The sequence below is a fragment of the Heptranchias perlo genome, chromosome 14 (assembly GCF_035084215.1).
Source record: "Heptranchias perlo isolate sHepPer1 chromosome 14, sHepPer1.hap1, whole genome shotgun sequence".
Lineage (NCBI taxonomy): Eukaryota > Metazoa > Chordata > Chondrichthyes > Hexanchiformes > Hexanchidae > Heptranchias > Heptranchias perlo.
The window spans coordinates 44,243,606-44,266,640 of NC_090338.1; the positions used below are offsets into that span (position 1 = coordinate 44,243,606).

The following is a 23,035-nucleotide window of genomic DNA, read 5'->3' on the forward strand; positions in this document are numbered from 1 at the left end:
TCTTGCAGAATTGAAAGGAATTCATTGCGTCATAGAATGAATGTATTCTCTCTCTCTCTCTCTCTCTCTCTCTCTCTCCCCCTGTCTGTCCCTCCCCTCCCCTATCTCCAGTGAATACATTTATACAGCAGCAAGGTGATACTGTAAGTGTGATTAGGGCATAATGAGATAATTTGCTTCTTGTCCTCCAGAGTAACTTGCATTGATGAGTTCAGGAATAGGCCTGTGTGGGAGTTTGAATTATATGGTGCACTTAACAAAAGAAGCAGTCTCATCTTTTGGATTTTGTAGATCTCCAAATGCATACCGGGCTAATCCAACATATCCCCCCACCCCCCACCAGTGCACCTGCTAGCTTTGCTAAGAATGCCAAAACGATTCACAAATTTGCCCTGAATCGCTTCTCATTACACTAGAACCCTGAGGAACTCTGATAGGATCGCAATAAATTTGTGTTAAGCATAGGTGAGTGATAATGGTGCTGCATAGACATTAAGACTTTTCAGGTCCAAGTTAATCAAGATCTCCATGATTAACCTTGCAGACTAGTTCATGAACAGATGAATGTGGCCAGGTTCAGTAAAGGCAGACAAGAGCTCTTGGGGGAAACTGTAAAATGATCAAAAAGGAAAAAGTATAAATCAGTGGTTTGGATGCTAGCTGGAATAACATGTTCCTGTTTCCGGGTATTGTTAGTAATTTCAGTCTTTGAAGATCACACCAGTAAATGTGAAAGTATGAATGATAGTTCACAACCTAATAGTAGGGGCCACATAAGGCAGCCTGGAACGATGTTTAAAACCCAAAGGTTTATTGTGAAAGCTTGCAAAGAATTTTGTGGCAAAATTATTTTTCCATTCTGTCTGTATTATTGTGCTGTGGTATTTTAATCTATATTTACAGTGTAATGTTTCAGTGCATGTTTTGCATGTTGATTTGGGTTTCTGTATGCAGCTGCATTGTCTGCCCTTACTGAACCAGGCCACATTCGCCAGCTATAATCTTATTCATTTTCACGTTGATAGCCTCAGTAAGTAACCTTACTACTATTTTCTTCTTACCAAATTTCTCCCTCTGCTCCTCTCCTGAAAGCTTGTTGGAGTACGGTATAATAGTGTTGGTTTCCTTCCAGTTACCCAAGTGTGGAGCTTTGATGGTGAATCATGGCAAAATATTTGACTGGAGGATATCGAAACCCAATGCTGCCCTCAACTGATTTGCATTTTTCCCACTGCTCGCTTTCCCAAAGTTTGTTAGCATAGTTGCCAGCAGGAGAAGACGATAAAGTCAGTTTGAGCAGTGCCTATTGTTGGCTGCAACCTTTGTCTTTGTGCCAACTACCAATTGTGGCAATAAACACAGAAAGCCAGATGAACACTTGTATAAAGAGTTAAGGAGACATCAGGGGCAATTCCAGAATATGGAGAGAGGCATAACCCATCTCTGTGCAGACGGCAGTCCATTTATGGGAATTATCAATCCAAAGGTTTATTAATGGAATAACCCTTTGGTGGCAGTTCATGAAAACGGAGGTTAGATTTATCTGTGTGTTGCTGCCAGTAGCAGCCCCAAATTCAGTGGCAGTGCAACAAGTGCCATAGGGTATGGTAGCCTTGTGGTTATAGTGTTGGACTAGCAACCCAGAGGTCATGAGTTCAAGTCCCACCATGATAATTTGTGGGTTACCACCAGAAAAATACTTATGAAAGTAAAAATGCAGCTGGTTCACTAATGTTCTTCAGGGAAGGGAGCCTGCCTCCTACATGTGATTCTAGTCCCACACTAAGTGGTTGACATAATGCCCTCTGAAGTAAGCTAGCAAGGTTACTTCATTTGTAAACAATTGCTACAAAGTTCAATAAGAAGAAAATTGGACAAATCTATTGATGAAGACCTGAGCATCATACCAAGATAAGACTGGTAATTTCAGCTCAGTCAACCCTGCAAAGTCCTGCTCACCAACAGCTGGTGTCCAATTTGGCAGGCTTGACTTGACAGACTAGGCAGGCTTGACTTGACAGACTAGTCAAGTACCACAGTCATACTCAGAATCATGTCCATCAGTCAACATCTCATACACCTTCTGGATGGACCCACTGGAGGTGGGGGCACAGTGATATTCACAGTGATATAGTTTGTTGGGGTGTCCCTGGGAGATCTCGACATTGACTATACCCCGTGGCTTCAGGTCAGACAACATCAAGGAAACCTCTTGCTAATCGACACCTACCACCCTCCCCTTAACTGATGAATCATTACTCTTCCATGTTAAACATCACTTGGAGGAAGCTCTGAGGGAAGCAAAACCACAGTGTACTCTAGGTGGGGGACTTCAATGTCCACCACCGAGTGGCTCAGTAGTACTACCATGAACTAAGCTGGCTGAATCCTGAAGGATATAGCTGCCAAACTGTGCCTACATCAGGTAGTGAGTTAGCCAACACGAGGAAGTAACCTACTTGACCTCTATCTCTTAAAAACGTACCTGTTGCAGACATATCTGTCCACGATAGCATTGGTAGAAGTGACCATCGCACAGTCGTTGTGAAGGTGAAGTCTTGTTTCTGCCATGAGGACACTCTCTATCATGTAGTGTAGTAGTACTACTACTGTGCTAAGTTAAATAGACTAAAGACAGATCAAGGAGCTCAAACCTGGGCATCCATGAGACACTGTGGTCCATCAACAGCAGCAGAATTATGTACCACCACAATCTAACAACAGGACCTGGCACACCCCTCACTCCTCGATCACCATTAAGCCAGGGGCCAACCCTGGTTCAAAGCAGAATGTAGAAGGACATGACAACATCAGCATCAGGTGTACCTTAGAATGAGGTATGAAGCTCCTAGAATGGGTTACCTGCATGCTAAAAATGTGAAGAAGGTCCTTGTCATCCATGATCCTATTGTGAATTATTGCACTGACATCCTGGCTTTGACTGAAACTTGACTCATGGGTTGCAACACCTTTCATCTTACCAAAGCCTTTTCGCTTGGCTAGACTTCCCACCATTAGTCCTGCCTAAATCAGGTTCCACTCCTTGCCACATCACCAAAATAGCCCTAACCAAGATCAGAAATGATGTCCTCTGTTATTGGTCGTGATGCATTATCCGTCCTCAAGCTCTTTGCAACCTTTGACACCACCCTTTAATGCTTCTCTTCTGTTTTACTGCTCAGTGCTTCCACTCTTACCTATCCAATCATAGCCAATGTATCTCCAGCAATGGCTTCTCTTCCTGCCACCGCATGGTTACCTCTGGAGTCCTCCAACTACCTATCCTCTCCTGATCTACGTCGTTCAAAGATATGAGGTTAGATTCCACACGTACACTGACAACATCCATCTCTTCTCTCGACTCGACCACTGTGTCGTCAGACAGATTGTCTGCCGTCCATTCTTGGATAAGCCTCAATTTCATTATCTTTGGCCCCCAGTATAAACTCTGTACCCTTGCCATTAAATTCCATCCCCCTTCCCAGCTACTATCTTGGGTTGAACCAGACTATTCTAACCTTTGCATCCAAATCAATGCTGACCCCATATCCTCTTCATTACAAAGACTGTCTACTTCCATTTCTAACAGCGCACGCCTCCACTCCTACCTCAGCTCATCTGCAGTTAAAACTCATCCATGCCTTTGTCATCTTCAAACTTCACTATTCCAATGATTTCCTGGCTGGCCTCCCATCCTCCACCCTCTATAGATTCCTGCTCATTCAAAACTCTGCTGATCATCTCTGCCTATCTCGCACCAGGTCCTGCCCACCCATCACCTGTATCCTTGCTGACCTACATTGGCTCCTGGTCCCCCAAGCCTAAAATTTAAAATTCTCATCCTTGTGTTTAAATTCCATCATGGCTTCAACCTTCCCTTACTCTGGGCACCTCCTCTGGCCATACAATCCCTTCCCTCCCCCCCTCAAACTCTTACTCTGACCTCTTGTGCATTCTCCCTTCTCTTCACCCCACCATTGGTGGTTGTACTTTCGGCTGCCTGGACCCATGCTCTGGAATTTCCTCTGCCTCTTCTCCATGTTGTTGTTTGTTGCAAACCGCACGGACCCTTCAAAAATTTATAAATGAGTTTGTGACCTGTAGTGTTAAAAAATTACATTATAAAACAATATTAGTAATGACTCTTGCCGTGCTTGTTTCTGTTCAGTGAGTATTATAAGTGAAACTGTGCATATGAGTTTATTTTAAAGTTACTGATCAGAAACGTTCTCAGTGCATATAAACCAGTTAACTACTTATTTTTGGGGGTGGAAGTTTATGGCCTCACTCTGTAAACAAGCGCTATATAAATGCAAGTTGTTGGTTCTTTAGTATGAACACACACAGTAATAGTTTGATCAATGCCATTGCTTTTGCACAGTGTACAGAAAGGTCATGCCCACACCATGGAGTGTATATGATTGCGAAAGTGTGCCGATTGCTCCTTGTCCCTGTGCAGGCTGAGCCCAGTGGCTTGTGGGGCTGATTACATATGTGATATATCATCTGTGCACATATTTTTAGTCCCATCGTGGCAGATTTAAGGATGTCGTAGTATTTTATAGCTATGAAAGTGTTCAATGTTTTGTTTAAAAAGAATATCTCACTGAGCAGTAAAATAAAAAGAGATCTCAGCCTGAGGATGTGTTTTTTCTGCAGGTTGGATGTAGGAACATGTGCACTGTTAGCTGAACTGACAGATAGGAAGATAACTACAAGAAGGGATAAGATGTGCAATCACTGATGCCCTATTAAAGTCCAGTTATTGTATTTGAAGCTTTGAGGATAAAAGCAGAGCACAGAGGTGTCTGCAGTAAATTCAAAGTATTTTCTTTCAACAAGCAGAACAGTAATTTTTAATACCTATGTACAGTTTCTCCAATGCTCCAATTCTCCAGTTTAATCTTTTTAATTAGTTTGTGGAAAATTGGTAGGTTTCTTTACAGCTTTCTTTAGTTTGCATAATGCCATCCTCCATGCCAGCATTGGTAAAGGTTGAGGAAGGGGAGATATTGATCTTGTGTTTGTGTTCCATTTTTTTCTCTCTCTCTCCTCTTGCACACACTCTTCTCATTCTCTTTCTTTCCCTTTCTTTCCTTCCCTATCTTTCCTCTTTTTCTATCACTCTCCACTATTTCTCTACCACATACTTCCTCTTTATCTTGTTCTCTCTTGATTGCTCTCTTATTTCTCTCTCTCTCTCTCCCTCCTCCAAAGACAAATGCATTACAACAATAACTCGATGCGTCTTTGATTTTTATACCTTTCATCCCTGTGTGTCATGTGTATTCACCTACTGAGAATATGAACAAGATGCTGCTCTGAGACATTAACCATTCTGCACTTAATCTGTCGATCTCTTTCTCCTTTTGCCCCCCCCCCCCCCCCAACGCATATGCGGAAATGTTAACCTTTTGCTGACTGAATCCTGTGCCCAGCCACATTCTCAGGCTGAACCAGACTATTGACAATCTTATGTTCTGTTCAACCCCTAAGCTTAACTTTAAACCTTATATCCTGTTCATGAACAAGACCGCTGTCTTTCACCTCCACAAAGTTGGCGGCCTCCACCCCTATCTCCGCCCTTCCACAGTCATCATCATCTGCAGGCTCAACTACTCTAATGTTCCCCTTGCTAACCCCCCATCTTTTACAGCCGGTTCTCTAATACAAAAGAAAGACTTGCATTTGTTTAGTGCCTTTCACATTCTCTGGATGTCCCAGAGCTCTTCACAGCCAATAAAGTATAATCAAAGTTATTTTATAGGCAACAAGGCTGCCAGTTTGCACACAGCAAGATCCCACAAATACCAATGAGTTGAATGACAAAATAATCTGCTTTGGTGGTGCTCGGTGCAGGATGAATGTTGGTCAGGACTCCATAACAACTCCCACCTAGACTGTATTATGTTCTTAAGAGTGTAACGAGGCTTGAACACATAACCTGATTCAAAGCAAGAGTTGAGCCAAGATGACAGTCATCATTCCTTGACCAAAAGAGTGTATCATAGAATCATAGGTTACAGCATGGAAGGAGGCCATTCGGCCCATTGAGTCCGCGCCGGCTCTATGCACGAGCAGTCCAGCTAGTCCCACTCCCTTGCCGTATCCCCATAGCCCTGCACATTTTGTCGTTTGAAGTACTGATCCAGTTCCCTTTTGAAGGCCATGATAGAATCTGCCTCCACCACTCCTGCGGGCAGTGCATTCCAGATCCCAACCTCTCGTTGTGTAAAAAGGTTTTTCCTCATGTCACCTTTGGTTCCTTTGCCAATCTATGCCCTCTGGTTCTTGACCCCTCTGCCAATAGGAACAGTTTCTAGGAACAGTTTCTCTTTCTCTACTCTGTCCAGACCCTTCATGATTTTGAATACCTCCATCACATCTCCTCTCAACCTTCTCTATTTCAAGGAGAACTACCCCAGCTTCTCCTGTCTATCCACGTAATTTAAGTCCCTCATCCCTGGAGTCATTATAGTAAATCTCTTCTGCACCCTCTCTATGGCCTTCACATCCTTCCTAATGTGCGGTGCCCAGAACTGGACACAATACTCCAGTTGTGGCCAAACCAGTGTTTTATAAAGGTTCATCATGACTTCCTTGCTTTTGTACTCATTGCCTTTATTTATAAAGCCCAGGACCCCGTATGCTTTTTTAACCGCTTTCTCAGCCTGCCCTGCCACCTTCAACGATTTGTGCACATATACCCCCAGATCCCTCTGTTCCTGTACCCCTTTTAGAATTGTGCCCTCTTGTTTATAATGCCTCTCCTCATTTTTTCTACTGAAATGAATCACCTCGTATTTTTCTGCGTTAAACTTCATCTGCCACGTGTCCGCCCATGCCACCAGCGTGTCTATATCCTCTTGAAGTCTATCACTATTCTCCTCACTGTTTACTACCTTACCAAGATTTGTGTCATCTGCAAATTATGAAATTGTGTCCTGTACACCCAAGTCCAAGTCATTAATATATGTCAAGAAAAGCAGTGGTCCCAGCACCGAGCCCTGGGGAACATCACTGCACACCTCCCTCCAGTCCGATAAACAACCGTCCACCACTACTGTCTGTTTCCTGTCATTTAGCCAATCCATGTTGCTATTGCCCCCTTCATTCCATGGGCCACAATCTTAATAGCAAGCCTACTATGTGGCACTTTATCAAACGCTTTTTGAAAATCCATATACACCACATCAACTGCATTGCCCTCATCTACCCTCTCTGTTACCTCATTAAAAAACTCTTATCAAGTTAGTTAAACATGATTTGCCTTTAACAAATCCGTGCTGGCTTTCCCTAATCAATCCACACTCGACCAAGTGACTGTTAATTCTGTCCCGGATTATCATTTCCACAAGTTTCCCCACCACTGAGGTTAAACTGACTGGCCTATAATTGCTGGGATTATCTTTACACCCTTTTTTAAACAAGGGTGTAACCTTTGAAATTCTCCAGTCCTCTGGCACCACCCCCGTATCAACGGATGTCTGGATGATTATGGCCAGTACCTCTGCAATTTCCCCCCTTACTTCCCTCAGCATCCTCGGGTGCATCCAATCTGGACCAGGTGACTTACCTATTTTAAGTACAGCCAGCCTTTATAGTACGTCTTCTTTTTCAATTTTTAGCCCATCCAGTATCTTTACTGTATCTTTCTTTACTGAGACTCTGGCAGCATCATCTGCCTTGGTAAAGACCGATGCAAAGTACTCATTTAATACCTCAGCCATGCCCACTGCCTCCATGAGTAGATCTCCTTTATGGTCCCTAATCGGCCCCACCCATCCTTACTACCCGTTTACTGTTAACATGTCTGTTGAAGACTTTTGGATTCCCTTTTATGTTGTCCGCTAGTCTATTCTCATACCCTCTCTTTGCCCCTATTATTTCCTTTTTCACTTCCCCTCTGAATTTTCTGTAATCTGCCTGGTTCTCATTTGTATTATCAGCCTGACACCTGTCATATGCTTCATCTTACTCTCTATCCCCTTTGTCATCCAGGAAGCTCTGGCTTTAGTTGCCCTACCTTTCTCCCTCATTGGAATGGACCTTGTCTGTACCCGTATTATCTCCTCTTTAAAGGCTACCCAATGTTCAATTATAGTTTTGCCTGCCATTCTTTGATTCCAATTTACCAGGGCCAGATCTGTTCTCATCCCACTGAAATTGGCCCTCCTCCAATTGAATATTTTTACTTTAGAGTGGTCAGAGTCCTTTTCCATAGCTATTCTAAACCTTATGATACTATGATCGCTGCTCCCTAAATGCTCCCCTACTGACACTTGCTCAACTTGGCCCGTCTCATTCCCTAGAACCAAATCCAGCAATGCCTCCTTCCTCGTTGGGCCAGAAACGTATAGTCGAGAAAGTTACCTTGAACACATTTCAAAAATTCCTCCCCTTCTTTGCCCCCATGCATTCATCTGCTCTATCCTCCTATTTCTATACTGGATAGCGCGTGGCACCGGGAGTAATCCGGAGATTACTTCCTTTTGAGGTCCTGCTTGTTAATCTCTTTCCTAGCTTCTTAAACTCTGCCTGCAGGACCTCATCCCTTTTCCTACCTATGTTGTTGGTACCAATATGGACCACGATCTCTGGCTGTTCACCCTCCCCCTCCAGAATGTTGTGCAGCCCTCAGTGACATCCTTGACCCTGGCACCAGATAGGCAACATACGATCCTGGTATCACATCTGCGGCTGCAGAAACGCCTGTCTGCTCCCCTAACTATGGAATCCCTTATCACTTTGCTCTCCTGATCTTTCTCCTCCCCACCCACCCACCCCCCCCCCCGCCTTGTACAGCTGAGCCACCCATGGTGCTATGGTCTTGGCTCTGGCTGCACTCCACAGAGGAACTCTCTCCCCCACCAGTACCCAGAACTGAATACTGGTTAGAGAGTGAGATGCCCTCAGGGGACTCCTGCACTACCTGCCTGGTCCTCCTTGTCTGTCTGGCAGTCACCCAGTCCCTCTCTGCCTGCACTGTCTTAAGCTGTGGGGTGACTACCTCCTGGAACGTGCTGTCTACGTAGCTCTCAGCCTCGCAGATGCACTGTAGTGACGCCAGCTGTTGCTCAAGCTCCGAAACCCGGAGCTCGAGCTGCTCCAGCTGACGATACGCTACCCTCCCTCCCAGGCCAGTATAATCCTTCCTACGTTCTGGTGCCCAGGACTGAACACAATACTCCAGGTGTGGCCTAACCCTCTAGTTCTCTAGATATAAAGGCCAGCATTCCATTAGCCTTTTTGATTATTTTCTGTACCTGTCCATGACATTTTAATGATCTATATACATGGACCCCCTAAGTCTCCTTGGACCTCCACTGTTTCGAGCTTTTCACCATTTAGAAAGTACTCTGATCTATCCTTTTTAGGTCCAAAGTGGATGAACTCACACTTGCCTACATTGGGCAAACCTGTGGCAAATGGATTTCATTCACTTAATCCATTAATATCTCTCTGTAATTTTATGCTTCCATTTTTTTTAAAATTCGTTCATGGGCGTCGCTGGCGAGGCCGGCATTTATTGCCCATCCCTAACTGCCCTTCAGAAGGTGGTGGTGGAGCCGCCTTCTTGAACCGCTGCAATCCGTGTGGTGAAGGTTCTCCCACAGTGCTGTTAGGAAGGGAGTTCCAGGAGTTTGACCCAGCGACGATGAAGGAACGGCGATATATTTCCACGTCGCGATGTTGTGTGACTTGGAGGGGAACGTGCAGGTGGTGTTGTTCCCATGTGCCTGCTGCTCTTGTCCTAGGTGGTAGAGGTTGCGGGTTTGGGAGGTGCTGTCATCTCTAAGTTGTTAATTAATACAGTGAATAGTTGAGGCCCCAACGCAGATCCCTGTGGGACACCGGTAGTCACATCCTGCCAATTTGAGTACCTGCCCATTACCCCTGCTCTCTGTCTGCTGCCGCTCAGCCAATTTCCTAAACCGGTCAATAATTTGCCCTCAATTCCATGAGCTTCAACTTCAGCTAACAGTCTCTTATGAGGGACTTCATCAAATGCCTTCCGGAAATCCGTATAAGCAACATCCATAGACATTCCCCTGTCCACTACTTCAGTCACCGCTTCAAAAAATTCAATCAGGTTCGTCAGGCATGACCCACCCTTTACAAATCCTTGCTGGCTCTCTCTGATCAACTGAAAAGTTTCAAGGCATTCAGTCACCGTTTCCTTAATTATAGACTCTAGTTATTTCCCGACAACAGATGTTAGGCTAACTGGTCTATAATTTCCTGGTTTCCCTCTCTCACCTTTCTTAAATAGTGAAGTGATCTGTCCAGTTTTCCAATCTAAAGGAACAGTTCCTGAATCGAAAGAACTTTGGAAGATAAGATTATAGTTGGGGATTCTGCAATGTTCTCACCTACTTCCTTTAAATCCCTGAGATAGAAACCACCTGGTACTGGGGATTTGTCACTCTTTAGTTCCATTATTTTCTTCATTACTGTTAATTTGCTTATGTTAATTATTCCCATCCCTGATTCACAATTAGTTTCTTTGGGGTGTCCGGCATGCCATCCTCTTCCTCTACTGTAAATACTGACACAAAATAATTATTTAACATGTCTGCCATTTGCTTATTTTCATTTACAATATCACCATTATCAGTTTTTAATGGGCCCATATTGCTCTTAACTTAATATAATTGTAAAAAAATCATGTCGATTTTGATATCCCTTGCAAGTTACTTTTCATACTCCCTTTTTGTAGCTCTTACTATCTGTTTTGTATCTCTCCCAGTCACCAGGATCTCTGCTTTTTTGCATCTTTGTATGTTTTTTCTTTTAGGTTGCCCGGTTTTCATTGTTCAAGTGGATATAGTATGAATATTTTACGTACCATTTTACTGAAATCCTGGTTACAATACTGGAATGTGCATTTGGCCTGCTCCTAGGCCCATGTAGTTTCTGTAAGGAGCACCCCAGCAAAGCAGAGATTGTGAATTTGCTGTGTAAATTTGCACACAGTGCTTCACCATGGCGTGCCTCAATCATTTTACCATATGCTGCAGCCCCTTTCCTCTTTACCTCTCCACCCGCCGCCCCCCCCCCTCCCCCACCAAAAACTGAGTACCACTACTTTCCAAATTGACATATTCTAAAATATTGATGTTTATAACATGCAATGTCCGCTCAGCACCTTAAGACTCGCATCTGGAATGTCATAAAACTTGGCATGTAATTTCCTCTCAGGCTTTGATGAAAACAAGAAGGCTAGGAAACCTCAGTGCATCCAGTCATGTCTCTAAACATTCTTGTAAATTGTCACCTGTTAGTGGATTTCCATAACAATTCTGAGGGTTAACTTCTCATCTGACACTGGATTGGTTTTTTAAAAAAAAGTCAGCATAGCAATTTGTTTCTGTATCCATTTCAGTATAAAGTACTACATGTTTTATAATTAAAGTTTGAGGTGAGAGGAACTTCCCAAAGGAGATATTTATTGCTGTAACTGCTATGCATAGATTGGAATTTCAGTGCTGGGAATTAAACATGTTTCCATTCTGGGTATCAAGTGTCAACATTGAGCATTTCCAGGTTGCCTATGGTAAGTTACAGAGTAAACCTCTCTTTCTGCACAAATACTGTGCTTTAGCCTTAACCACAATCTCAGAAGAGCAGACCCTACTGCACCAGTGGGAATTTTTTCATTTTCTAAACCAGTCATCCTTGAGCTCTCTGAGTGAAATTGTCAATTTGAGTTGACTTATGGGCAACTTTCTAGAAGTACATGTTCCATGTGGTTAGAGTATGATTCCTCCCCCATCTGCTGTTCTGATGAAATGGCATCAAAGGCTGACAAACGGGTTGTGGATCCTCCTCTCAAGCAATAAAGTTGGCAATGGTCTGGGGATGAGCCTGAGGTGATAGTCTGCTGATGGTTTTTGTCTCGCTTGTACAGTGAAGCCAAGTATGATATAATAGCTACCCTCTCCACTGATGTTTTTGTAATAGGAATTAATGTGAATCCCTCCAGCATGATAGCCACCAGGAGTGTGTGTCTGTACTGCAAGTTGCCCTGCTGCTCTAGTCACTGTTCAGGGCTGCTTAAGGATGTCCAAGGATTGTACATAAAGACATAAGAAATAGGAGCAGGAGTAGGCCATACGGCCCCTTGAGCCTGCTCCGCCACTCAATAAGATCATGGCAGATCTTCTACCTCAACTCCACTTTTCCACCCTAACCCTTGATTCCCTTAGTGTCCAAATATCCATCGGTCTCAGCCTTGAATATACTCAACAACTAAGCATCCACAGCCCTCTGGGGTAGAGACTTCCAAAGATTCACAACCCTCTGAGTGAAGAAATTTTTTCTCATCTCGGTCCTTACTGGCCAACCCTGTATCTTGAGACTATGACCCCTAGTTCTAGACTCTCCAGCTAGGGAAACAGCCTCTCACACCTACATTTAGAACATGGGTGCATGTGTATCATGAAGACAGTGTGTGTGGACATAACCTTTGGCCGGGCAGGATAGGATAGGACATGACATGAATGAAGTGGTACCCACTAGAATATTGTCCTAGCGTATACTAAAGCTGCAAAGGCTACTGGAAGCAGATTGTCTAGTTAGACTGACCACTGTGACACCTATGTTCCTATTGTCTGTGTCTGGTAGACCTGTCATGTGGTTTCTCCAAACTTGCCACCTTAACAAAGATCATGGGGCCAGTGAGAGAGTATTTGAAGGGACCACTGAATGAAATCCTGATACACATTGAGACTGTTTCTTCGGATTGTGTTCAAGATTCTCGTTCTTGTGTCTATGATGTTGGTGCTAGAATCTCACTGACCAGTATCTTTGTGTGAAAAGTTTCTCCTGCAGTGACAAATAATACTGTTACAGCAATCGTGTGGCACAGCTCCTGAAGTGCGTATTCATAAAAGGAACATTGTGAAGAATTGGGACTCAGTTTCTTCCAGGCGAGTTTTTTTTTATTCGTTCATGGGATGTGGGCGTCGCTGGCGAAGCCAGCATTTATTGCCCATCCCTTGAGAAGGTGGTGGTGAGCCACCTTCTTGAACCGCTGCAGTCTGTGTGGTGAAGGTTCTCCCACAGTGTTGTTAGGAAGGGAGTTCCAGGATTTTGACCCAGTGACGATGAAGGAACGGCAATATATTTCCAAGGCAGAATGGTGTGTGACTTGGAGGGGAACACGCAGGTGGTGTTGTTCCCATGTGCCTGCTGCTCTTGTCCTTCTAGGTGGTAGAGGTCGCGGGAGGTGCTGTTGAAGAAGCTTTGGCGAGTTGCTGCAGTGCATCCTGTGGACGGTACACACTGCAGCCACAGTGCGCCGGTGGTGAAGGGAGTGAATGTTTAGGGTGGTGGATGGGGTGCCAATCAAGCGGGCTGCTTTGTCCTGGATGGTGTCGAGCTTCTTGAGTATTGTTGGAGCTGCACTCATCCAGGCAAGTGGAGAGTATTCCATCACACTTCTGACTTGTGCCTTGTAGATGGTGGAAAGGCTTTGGGGAGTTGGGAGGTGAGTTACTCGCCGCAGAATACCCAGCCTCTGACCTGCTCTTGTAGCCACAGTATTTATAAGGCTGATCCAGTTAAGTTTCTGATCAATGGTGACCCCCAGGATGTTAATGCTTAAGTAGTGCTAGTCAACAGCATTTGTGATTATACTATGGAAAGTAATAAAATGAGGAAGCATTCCTCAAGGTCAAAAACTATTCAGTAAATTTGTGTTTTCATGAATGTATCTCATTGTTCAAACCACAAGTGATTTTTAAAAAAACGCACACAGGAAAATGTGAAGTAATTGTACAATTGACATTGTAAGCTATTTGTGTACTCTATATGTATGCCTGTGAACAACTAATATTACTCCTAATAGAAAAAAGTTTGAATTCACTTCCTTTTTTGTTAAAAGCTAGATAACTTCCATGGTGCAACTTTTATTTGTTCTGGTGTCTTGTTATATTAATGAACTGACTCCTAGGGTTTTCAATGCCTTGTATTGTAACTAAACTCAAACTATGGTGCTAAAAGTTTCTCATGAAAATGCAGAACTCTGTAGAGATGTTCTTTTGCACGCTGTAGGCTGTGTTTATTGTGTGTGGTTGTGAGGTGGTGACCATTTATGTGAACTGGGATGGTGGGGCAACTTCTCTAACCCTATATCTGAACCAAAAATTCATCTAGGAGCCATGTCTGTTTGTGTTACTGAGTACATGTAAATTAAGATTTGGACCAATTATTACCAGCACAAAGCTGTGCTAACCCATTTTCAGATAGGGGTGATGCTATATTTTATACTCAGATTCGCCTGAGGCACAGGACCCCAGAGCTGTTGCAGACTGCTTAAAGCAGTCAGGTTTGTTCTGTACTTTTTGTAGCCAATTACTGTACCATGTGCAGGCCAGGTTCCACTTTATATCGCTAATTATAATTGTATAGGCTATTATTAGTCATTTAAAAAGTTTGTGTGATTTTTATTTTGGTGTGTAGGCATGTTGCTGGTACTGGGCCCTTGAGAATATTTATTTAACTTGAAGTTCCAAACCTGAAAATGGACACTATTGAGTTCAAGTCATCACACATCTATCCTTGTTGCTTCAAGACTTTGATGGCAAGAGAAAAGACCAATCAGAGGTTCCTAATGGTGTAATAGCATTTACATCCACCAGCATCCTATTGGCATAAGCCTGTGCTGGAGAGGACGAATTTTCCTACCGAATGGTGCTTGCAGTTCCAAGTGCATTTTGTAGTGAAGACTGTGTTCACTCTGGAACGATCATCCCATTAGAACTGAGTTGAGCTGAATGTTCACAGTTTTGTAAGAACCAGGGAAGTGCAATATATTGAAGAACAGGAGTTGCATTTATGCAAACACAGGATGTGTGTTGAGCTCATTAACTGTTGACTGGTCAGTGAGCTGCATTTAACTCTTATACATTAGGCCCCAATTTTAACCCAACCCTATGAGATGCTCCTCCAGTGAATCCAGTGGCTTCAGCAAAGCTGATGGAAAGCTGTTGTTAATCATGTGAGGACCCTTCAGATGCTTGTGGCTGATGATTTCTGGGTGCTCGGTTCTCTGAGGACTCAGTTGCAGAATGCAGCTCTTCACCTCCTGCCAGGACAGTCAACCAACATCACTAAAACAAACTATCTATCATTTATATCATTGCTGCTTGTGGGACTTTACTGTGCGCGAAATTGGTGGCAAAATTTCAAAAGTACTTCATTGGCTGTAAACTGCTTTGGGACATCCTGAGATTGTGAAAGGCACAATATAAATACTTTCTCTAGGGTCAGATCGAGTGATGGTGCATCTTTTGGAAGGCCGGCCTCCTCTTCCTGAAGTGGCACAGAGGCGTCAACATTTTCAGCACCTGCAATTAAAGAGAGGGACAAGGGTTAGCTTTTGGTGTAAAGGGGGAGCAGAGAGAGAATGAACGGCTGGTAAAAGCAGCTGCAGTTTGTTATGCAGAGTGTGTAGGGTGAGTTAGAAGTAAGAAGGAAAAAGGAGATGTGAAGATACGATGTGTGATGTCTCCTCCACCATTGCCACTCGCCGTGACTCTCCCCCTGGCCCATAATGGCCAGCACGTTTTCTTCCAGAGGGAAGGGGTGTGCAGGCTTGCTCTTCCTCCTCTGGTCGTAAGCTCCTGCCATATGTTGTGCACAATCTTCTTTTGCAAGAAGCAAGGGAGTATGTTAATGACAGTCTTGTGAGGTGTTTTGAGAACGTACCTGTCATGGTACAATAATGCGGATTTTGTGTGCAAGATTTGAGTAGTGAGGAAGTAAGGGTTGAAATAGTAGTGTGAGTAGGAGGTGCGAAGTGTGAGTAGGAGGTGCGAAGTGTGAGTAGGAGGTGCGAAGTGTGAGTAGGAGGAGAAGGTGGAGTGAAGTATGGCGCAGTGATTGTAGGAGAGTGAAGGGAAGCGGGCGAGGGGAACATAGGAATTGCTAGACGATAAAAGACCACGGTCCATCTAGTTCTTTTTCTACCATCCTGGTAGTTACATGATGAAACGATAATGAAGTTGTTGACTAATCAGAGCAATCAATCTCAATCAATTAGTCCACAACAGACCCACACATGACATGAGTAAAACCCTTTTGGGAACCATAGATCCAAAAGTCACCTGTTCCTACCAAGTATGCTACACATACCACATGCAATGTCTCAAATTACTCCTATACTGTAAACCAAAATGTTATTTTCTGAAAGAAATTTATCTAATTTGCATGAGAATGAATCAACACTAACTGCTTCCACCATCTCCCTAGGTAGCCTGTTCCATACATTGACCACTCACTCGCTCATTGAAATATTGTTTCTGCAAATTAGTTTTGAATTTACCCCCTCATCAAATGCAGGATGTGACCTGTGGTTCTACTGTTCTAGACAAGTGAAATAGCTTGTTATGGTCTACATTATCTAATCTTTTTAGAATCCTAAAAATAGCAATATCACCTCTCAACTTTCTCTTTTCCATTGAAAACATGCCTAATTTACATAATCACTCCTCATAATCCAATCCCTCCATTACCTCAAATCATTCTGGTATCCCTCTTCTGTATCCTTTCAATAGCTGCAATATCCTTTTTGTACAGTGGCAACCAGAACAGTACTGTACAGTATTCTAATTGCGGTCGCACCAATGATTTATAAAGTGGCAGGATTACCTCACTATTTCTGCTCAATATTGACCTTATAACGCATCCCAACATCTGATTTGCTTTTCTCACTGCCACAGAGCATTGTTGCAATAGCTTCAATTTATTGCCAATCTTGTCCCCAAGATCTCTTTCATTTTCCACGAACATTATTTTCTTTCCATTTAAGTAATAGTCCCTTCCTGAATTTTTTTGAGTAGTGTAGCTGCAGGTGGTGGAGGTATGAGGGCGGAGTAATTGAGATAAGAGGTAAGATTCTTACCATGACTACTCTGGTGTGGTCATTGCATATTTACCTGCATTATTGCCATGTCCTAGGAGCTAAGCTTCTGACACTAACCTCCTCTGCAACCTCTTCCCACTGGCGACGGAGGTGTTCCTGGAGAGCTTTTTGCACCCCCCTCGCCCCCCCCTTCCACCTAGACCAAGTCCTCCAAAGATGCATCAGAGAATCTGGGTACCCTATCTGTACCTCTTCTCACCATTTTGGACCTTTCACAGCGTTTTCCTGCTACCTGCACCCTGAGTGCGCCTTTCCTTTTAAGAGATGCCAGCTGCCTTGAAGTAGCATCAGTGAAACCTGATTTCCTGCCGCCCAAAACAGGCGCGCAACCAATGAAGAGCGGAGGTAGCACTGGGTGCACACCTGACTCATTATAATGATCTGGCAGCACCAATTTGATGTGGTCTTTGTGACTACATGAACAGGTAGGTGCAGCGCACTTGTGTGTACTTTTTCAGACGCGATCAAATTTCTAAGCCAGTGTATTCTCTGATTTACCATGAGCAAAACCACAGGAGATCTGCTTGTGTGTGTGTCTATATAATATATGGTTTCACTATTTATATTGCTGAATCAGGCAATGACGGCAGCTGTGTTACTGTACTTGATTCTGCTGATGAGAGTGGCTAATACTAGATTAACTCTTTGGATGATTTTAATATCTCCTAAATTAATTATAGATGGATTTTGAATTCCAGCCCAAATCTCTCTGACCTCATTCAATCACATAAAATGCAAACAAAGTTGGCAGTAAGGAGACTTATTTCCAATGATTCCTGTTCTAATTGAGTGTTTTATTGAAAATCCGCATAAACGTAAATGTTTGCCACTTGCAGCTCATGCGGCACTATGTGATAGAGTATATCCTCTTGACTGCAACAAACCTTCCCATTTTTTAAGAATAAAACTTGTGTGTTTTACTGGTCTTTCTATTTGCCAGTAAATTGTAATTTTTGATAAAGAATATAATTTTGGGCTGTTGGGAAATTAAAGCCTGTCTCCTGTGCCTGTGGACCATAAGAATCTTAATGTGAAATGTGTTTGGGCAGATTCAACACAGTTTCTTGTGAGCATGGGCCCACACCACAGAACTGACCCCAATTGGCAGTCTCACTCAGAAAGGCCATGGGTTGACTGGTGTGGGAAGTGGAAAATGTTATATTGATGCTCTAAGGAGTGCTTTTCTAATGTTGGGGCTGAGGCACATTGTTGGGCAGCTTTACTTTACTAACCATGAAGTATTTGATGCTGACACTAAGTGCTTGAAATAGGAACGGTTCCATTTTGCGGTGCTTGTACCTCTCACTTTGATGACCAAAAAAAAGCCTGAATGTTTCTATTGTAACTGTCATATAAAGTTACTCCCAGATGCAAACCACCTGCTTCAAGCAATGACTTCTCCATTGAGATGTCAGAGATTCCTGTGGATTAAAGATGGGTGTGTGATGCCATAACTAGGGACCGCCCCAGAATTAAGGCTTGACAGAAAGTGTAACCAAGGTGTATGGACTTTTTTTTTTCAAGAACCTTAGGTGGAGAAGCCCACTGAAGTTGAGAAGATAAATTGACAAGTAGGTATTAGGTGATGCCAAACTTGATTTTGAAAAGTGTACAGGAGGAAGGGAAGGCAAATGCATTGAGGCCAACAAGGTCCACAAAGTAATGAAAGTTCTCTAGTATACCCTTCCAGAATCTCAGGCTAAACCTAGAGGCCAGCAGCCTGTATAATTAATTCCATGATTCCATTTAAACCACACTTTTTTCAAAATGCATGTATGTAAAAATATGCTAGTTACAGTATGGAGAAAAGCTGTTATCATTTCAAAATCAAATGGCAGGAATGTGCAATACTAAATCAGCAGGTATCAGCAGTGGTGAGAATAAGAAATAATTTTATACTCCGTAAGAGAAATTTTACGTCCAGTTACACCACCACTGATAGTGATGGAATTTAAGGACAGGAAATAGGCACGGGCTTTCTTTATTGCTGTGATTTAAAAAAATTACTTGGGAAGAGAAGTGAGCCAGTGACTAACATGGAAAATGAATGTAATTTAAGCAGATTGATAATTAAAATACCATTTAATTGAATTATAAATGCACATTCTGCAATTTCCCTTTTTCCTTGAATAAATTGTCCACTATCAAATTGCATAAAACTAAAGCTGTGCAGCTATAATCTAGAATAATTTCCACTTCCTCTTTATGTACCACTCTTTGCACTACATGATGACCTGCAGCTGCTTAAGTAAAATCACACTTTCACTGATTGAAATATTTCAGTTTATTAAATAGGAAAAAGTGGAGTTTCCTTAGGTCTTGTTTTTACATTTAAACAGTGGGAAATTAAATCTTAATTTCTGTTACCCAAATTTCAGAATCGTATGTTACCAATAATTATCTTTTTACTACTGTGAGCACATGCCCAAGTGCTCTCAGGCTCCCTGTTCCTTACTAAGCCCTGGCCACTTACTCCTTCCCACACCAAGTTTCAAGCCCCCTCCCCAATCCACTCTTCCTGTTCCTTGCAATCCTTGAGCCCAGCTCCAGTTTCTCTCTTGCCTTTTGTGAGTTGCAACGTTTTGCACTGTGGTTGTAATCCTGCAAATTTCAGTCATTTCTTATGAAGCAGATTTCCCTATTGCTGCCTCTGTTACTGGAAAGTTTTGCACCAATTGAAGTGCTTTTGACATCTCACTCTACCTGTTACTAGTTCTAGTTTGAAAATCTTGGTTTTGATATATATTTGTTTAGTTTAATTTTGAGAACAATATACCAAATGATTAAATCAGCACACGAATCTGGCTCAGTCTGAATTCCATTCCCCATCCTGTAGAATGCTGACTTTCCCTAGTCTCTATTAGATTTACACTTGTGTTCAAGTTACACAAAGGCAAGGTTCAGAGTAATCATTCAAGTGCTTCTTTCATTGACCTCAAATAGAATGTGTTGTGGCTCCAGGTAATTGCAGTGTTTTTAAATTGCTTTTTGATGTAGGTGTCTGATTTCTTGAATTCTGTAATTTCATGGTCAAAATTCACCACTAGTGAAATCTTGTCTGTGAAAACCGCTCACAATTCCTGTTGGCGTTAAATCTCAATTCCTGCCCATGTCTGTCTTAAAGATGCCAGTAGTGCTTGGATTATATCTGTGCTTCTTTTGTTGCGCTTTGCAGAGCGACGACAGTCCCAGCCCAAAACGCCGGCGTCTCTCTCATTCTGTCCTTGAGATCCAGAGTGCATCTCCTCCCCAGACGCCACCAATGCGACCATGGGAAATAACAGTGAATAGGCGGCCACCCTCAGCCCCTTTCAACCAGCGACGATTCTCAGGGGAACGGTGCAATACACCAGCACATCACAGGAGAAGGTGAGTACCAGATTAGAGGTATACTTCCAGCTTCTCAGGGCATGTACAGTTTGCTGCAAGGCTGGCTAATAATTGGAAGGGGAGTTGATAGCAATGGTATCCATGTCCAAACATGGGAGCGCTAAATTTCATCACCAGATTTTACAGGCAAGCTCTTTGGAAGATGCGCTTCTTTCCTTCTGAATTTAGCTATCTTGGTTTGATAAATTCTGGCATGTAGCTGAGGAGGGAGTATCCTGCTCTCTGTGGTTGCCTTGTTCCATCTTGTATTGGGTACGACATTTCAATACATTACTCTTTCAAAATAGTGAGTTGGTTCTTGAAGTATGCGTGTTGCTACAAGGAATTAGAATGCACTTGAATAAAATCTAAAATTGGCTCATTAGTATTTATTTGCTCGATTGAGTTGTAGTATTATATCTTAATGCTTTATGCAGCAAAAGACTATTGATCCATCTAGCCTATCCTTCTGAATCTCACATCAGTTTCCTTACCATGATTCTGGAACTAATGGCCTTGAATCTCCTTTTCTAACAGGAGTTCATCTGGTTCTTTTTTTAAAAATCTGCCATGGTTTCCTGTTCCACCCCCCCATTATTAATCTTTCTACAAACCTATCACTGTTTTACTTCCTTTGATACCATTAACTTTAAATGGTGTCCCCAGTCATCAAATCCTGTGCTCGATGGAATGTTCCTGGTCCAAAATTCTCCACACCCTTCAAAATGTTAAAAGATCAAGTACCCTTTCACTCTCCAATTCCCAAGGTAGGCTCATAACTCAGCCTTCTAAGTTCAGGAATCAGCTTCATAGCCCTCCTCAGAATGCCTTCAATAACTCTACAAGATAACTGTGGTACAGAGACCAAAAGTGAACATAGACTCCCAGATGTAACCTCACCAACTTCAACATTACCTACCTCCTTAGACTTGTAATTCACATCCTCAGCTGTGCATCCTAACATTTATTTGGTTTCTTCACCATCTGCAAACACTGAACTGACAGCTTTTAACAGCCTATCCGCCAATACCGCCCCCCCCCCCCCATAACTTTTTCCTGCTTGTTATCTCAAGCACAGTTCCATTTAATATGTAGTCTATATTCTCATTTCTTCTACCTAATTTCATGACATACACTCATCCATGTTGAACTCCCATTGGCCATCTGTGTCCATTGACCGAGCCTGTCCAGATCCTTTTGGATTATCACACACTGGTTAGCATCATCAGGCACTGATTTTGATGTCATCCACAAATTTAGATACCTTGAACAATGTTCCATCCTTTTAAGTCACTTATAAAAATTACAAACCGCCAAATGGCCCAAACATAATCACCTGTGGGACTCCACCGGGAACTGCTTTCCACCTATCTATCTTTATGTTTCAGTCATGCATCTGTCCGGCCTAATACTTTGTCATCTATTCTATAGGCGCACACTGTGAATCTGTTTTGTAGGACAATATCAAATTTCTTCCTGAAACTCTGGTAGATAACTGACTTCTATCTGTAACTTCCTCAGTGAATTACAGTAAATTGGTGAAATACAACCTGTCCTTTCTGGGTGGTCTCTAGTCAGACCCTATACTTCCAGATGATCCCTTACGATATTCCTGATCAAAATCTGGAACACTTACCCCACAATGGTGATAAGGCTCACAAGTTGGTAATTTGAGGGTTCATCTCTCACCTTTTTTTTTGAAAGATGGGGTTAAAATTGCCACTTTCTATTTCCTTTTGATGTTAACTGCTTCCAATGAGTTTGAAAGATGTAAGTATGGGATGTGTAATCTCCTGAGCCAACTCTACCAGCACCATTAGTTGGAAATTGTTAGCCAGGAGCTTTGTTTACCTTCAGTTTCCTATGCCTTTTTATTGTGCCTTCCTCCAAAGTCCAAAGGCTTCCATTCTGTTCTTTATCTTATTTTCCTCTCTCAACATAGGTGTCACCTTCCCCACCCCCCTCAATGTAAAAACACTTCCCTGTTCCCAGACATGACCCTCCACCCACAAACTGAGCACATCATCTGGTCTGACATTTCAGTACTCTCCTGAAGAAGTGCTGCATTGTAGGAGGTGGTGTCTTCTGGTTGAGATGTTTAATAAGGCTTTGCCTCTCTGTTCAGGTGAACATAAAAGATCTCATGACATTATTCAAAGAGCGCAGGGGAGTTTTCCTGGCATCTTGGCCAAATTCACCTCTCAACCAAAACCACAAAATCAGTTGGTTATTTTTCTCATTTGCTGTTTGTGGGACCTTGCTGTGCAGAATTGGCTGCCACATTTGCCTACATGACAGCGACTACACTTAATTTAATTTATTGGCTGTGGAACACTTTGCAATGTCCTGAGGATGTGAAAGGTTCTATATAAATGCAAGTTCTTTTGTTTCTGATATATTTGAAAGAATGCTTTGCAATAGTCCTTTTATATTTTTCAATATATTCCTCTCGTTCCCTACTTGTGCCTCATCAGTTCCGTGGCCTTCTCACATACCACAGAAATGTCGTTGGGAACTTGTATGACTGACAGTCTACTACCAGCTACAGTATATAATTTTTATGCCATGCATGAAGCTGACCAACTTGACCACCCCTCTCCCGCTCCATACAGCAGGAACTCTGACCATTGCTGTTGAGTCCTTTAGTATTCCTTTACCTGTCACTTTCAGATGCCATGTTGATTTCCTATTTTATATGCAGAGGTTCATTGCAGAGCAGGAGCTGGAGGCTATAAG

General features: G+C 42.8%; 1 protein-coding gene across 7 annotated transcripts in view; it reads left to right on the forward strand.

Moving 5' to 3' along the window:
- Positions 1-23,035, forward strand: part of rnf44 (ring finger protein 44) — a 148,585-nt gene that overhangs the window by 69,685 nt on the left and 55,865 nt on the right. For all 7 annotated transcript variants that reach the window (XM_067996364.1, XM_067996365.1, XM_067996363.1 and 4 more), the window contains one exon: positions 20,106-20,299. In XM_067996364.1, the coding sequence (XP_067852465.1) occupies positions 20,106-20,299 (194 nt within the window). The remainder of the gene's footprint in view (positions 1-20,105; positions 20,300-23,035) is intronic.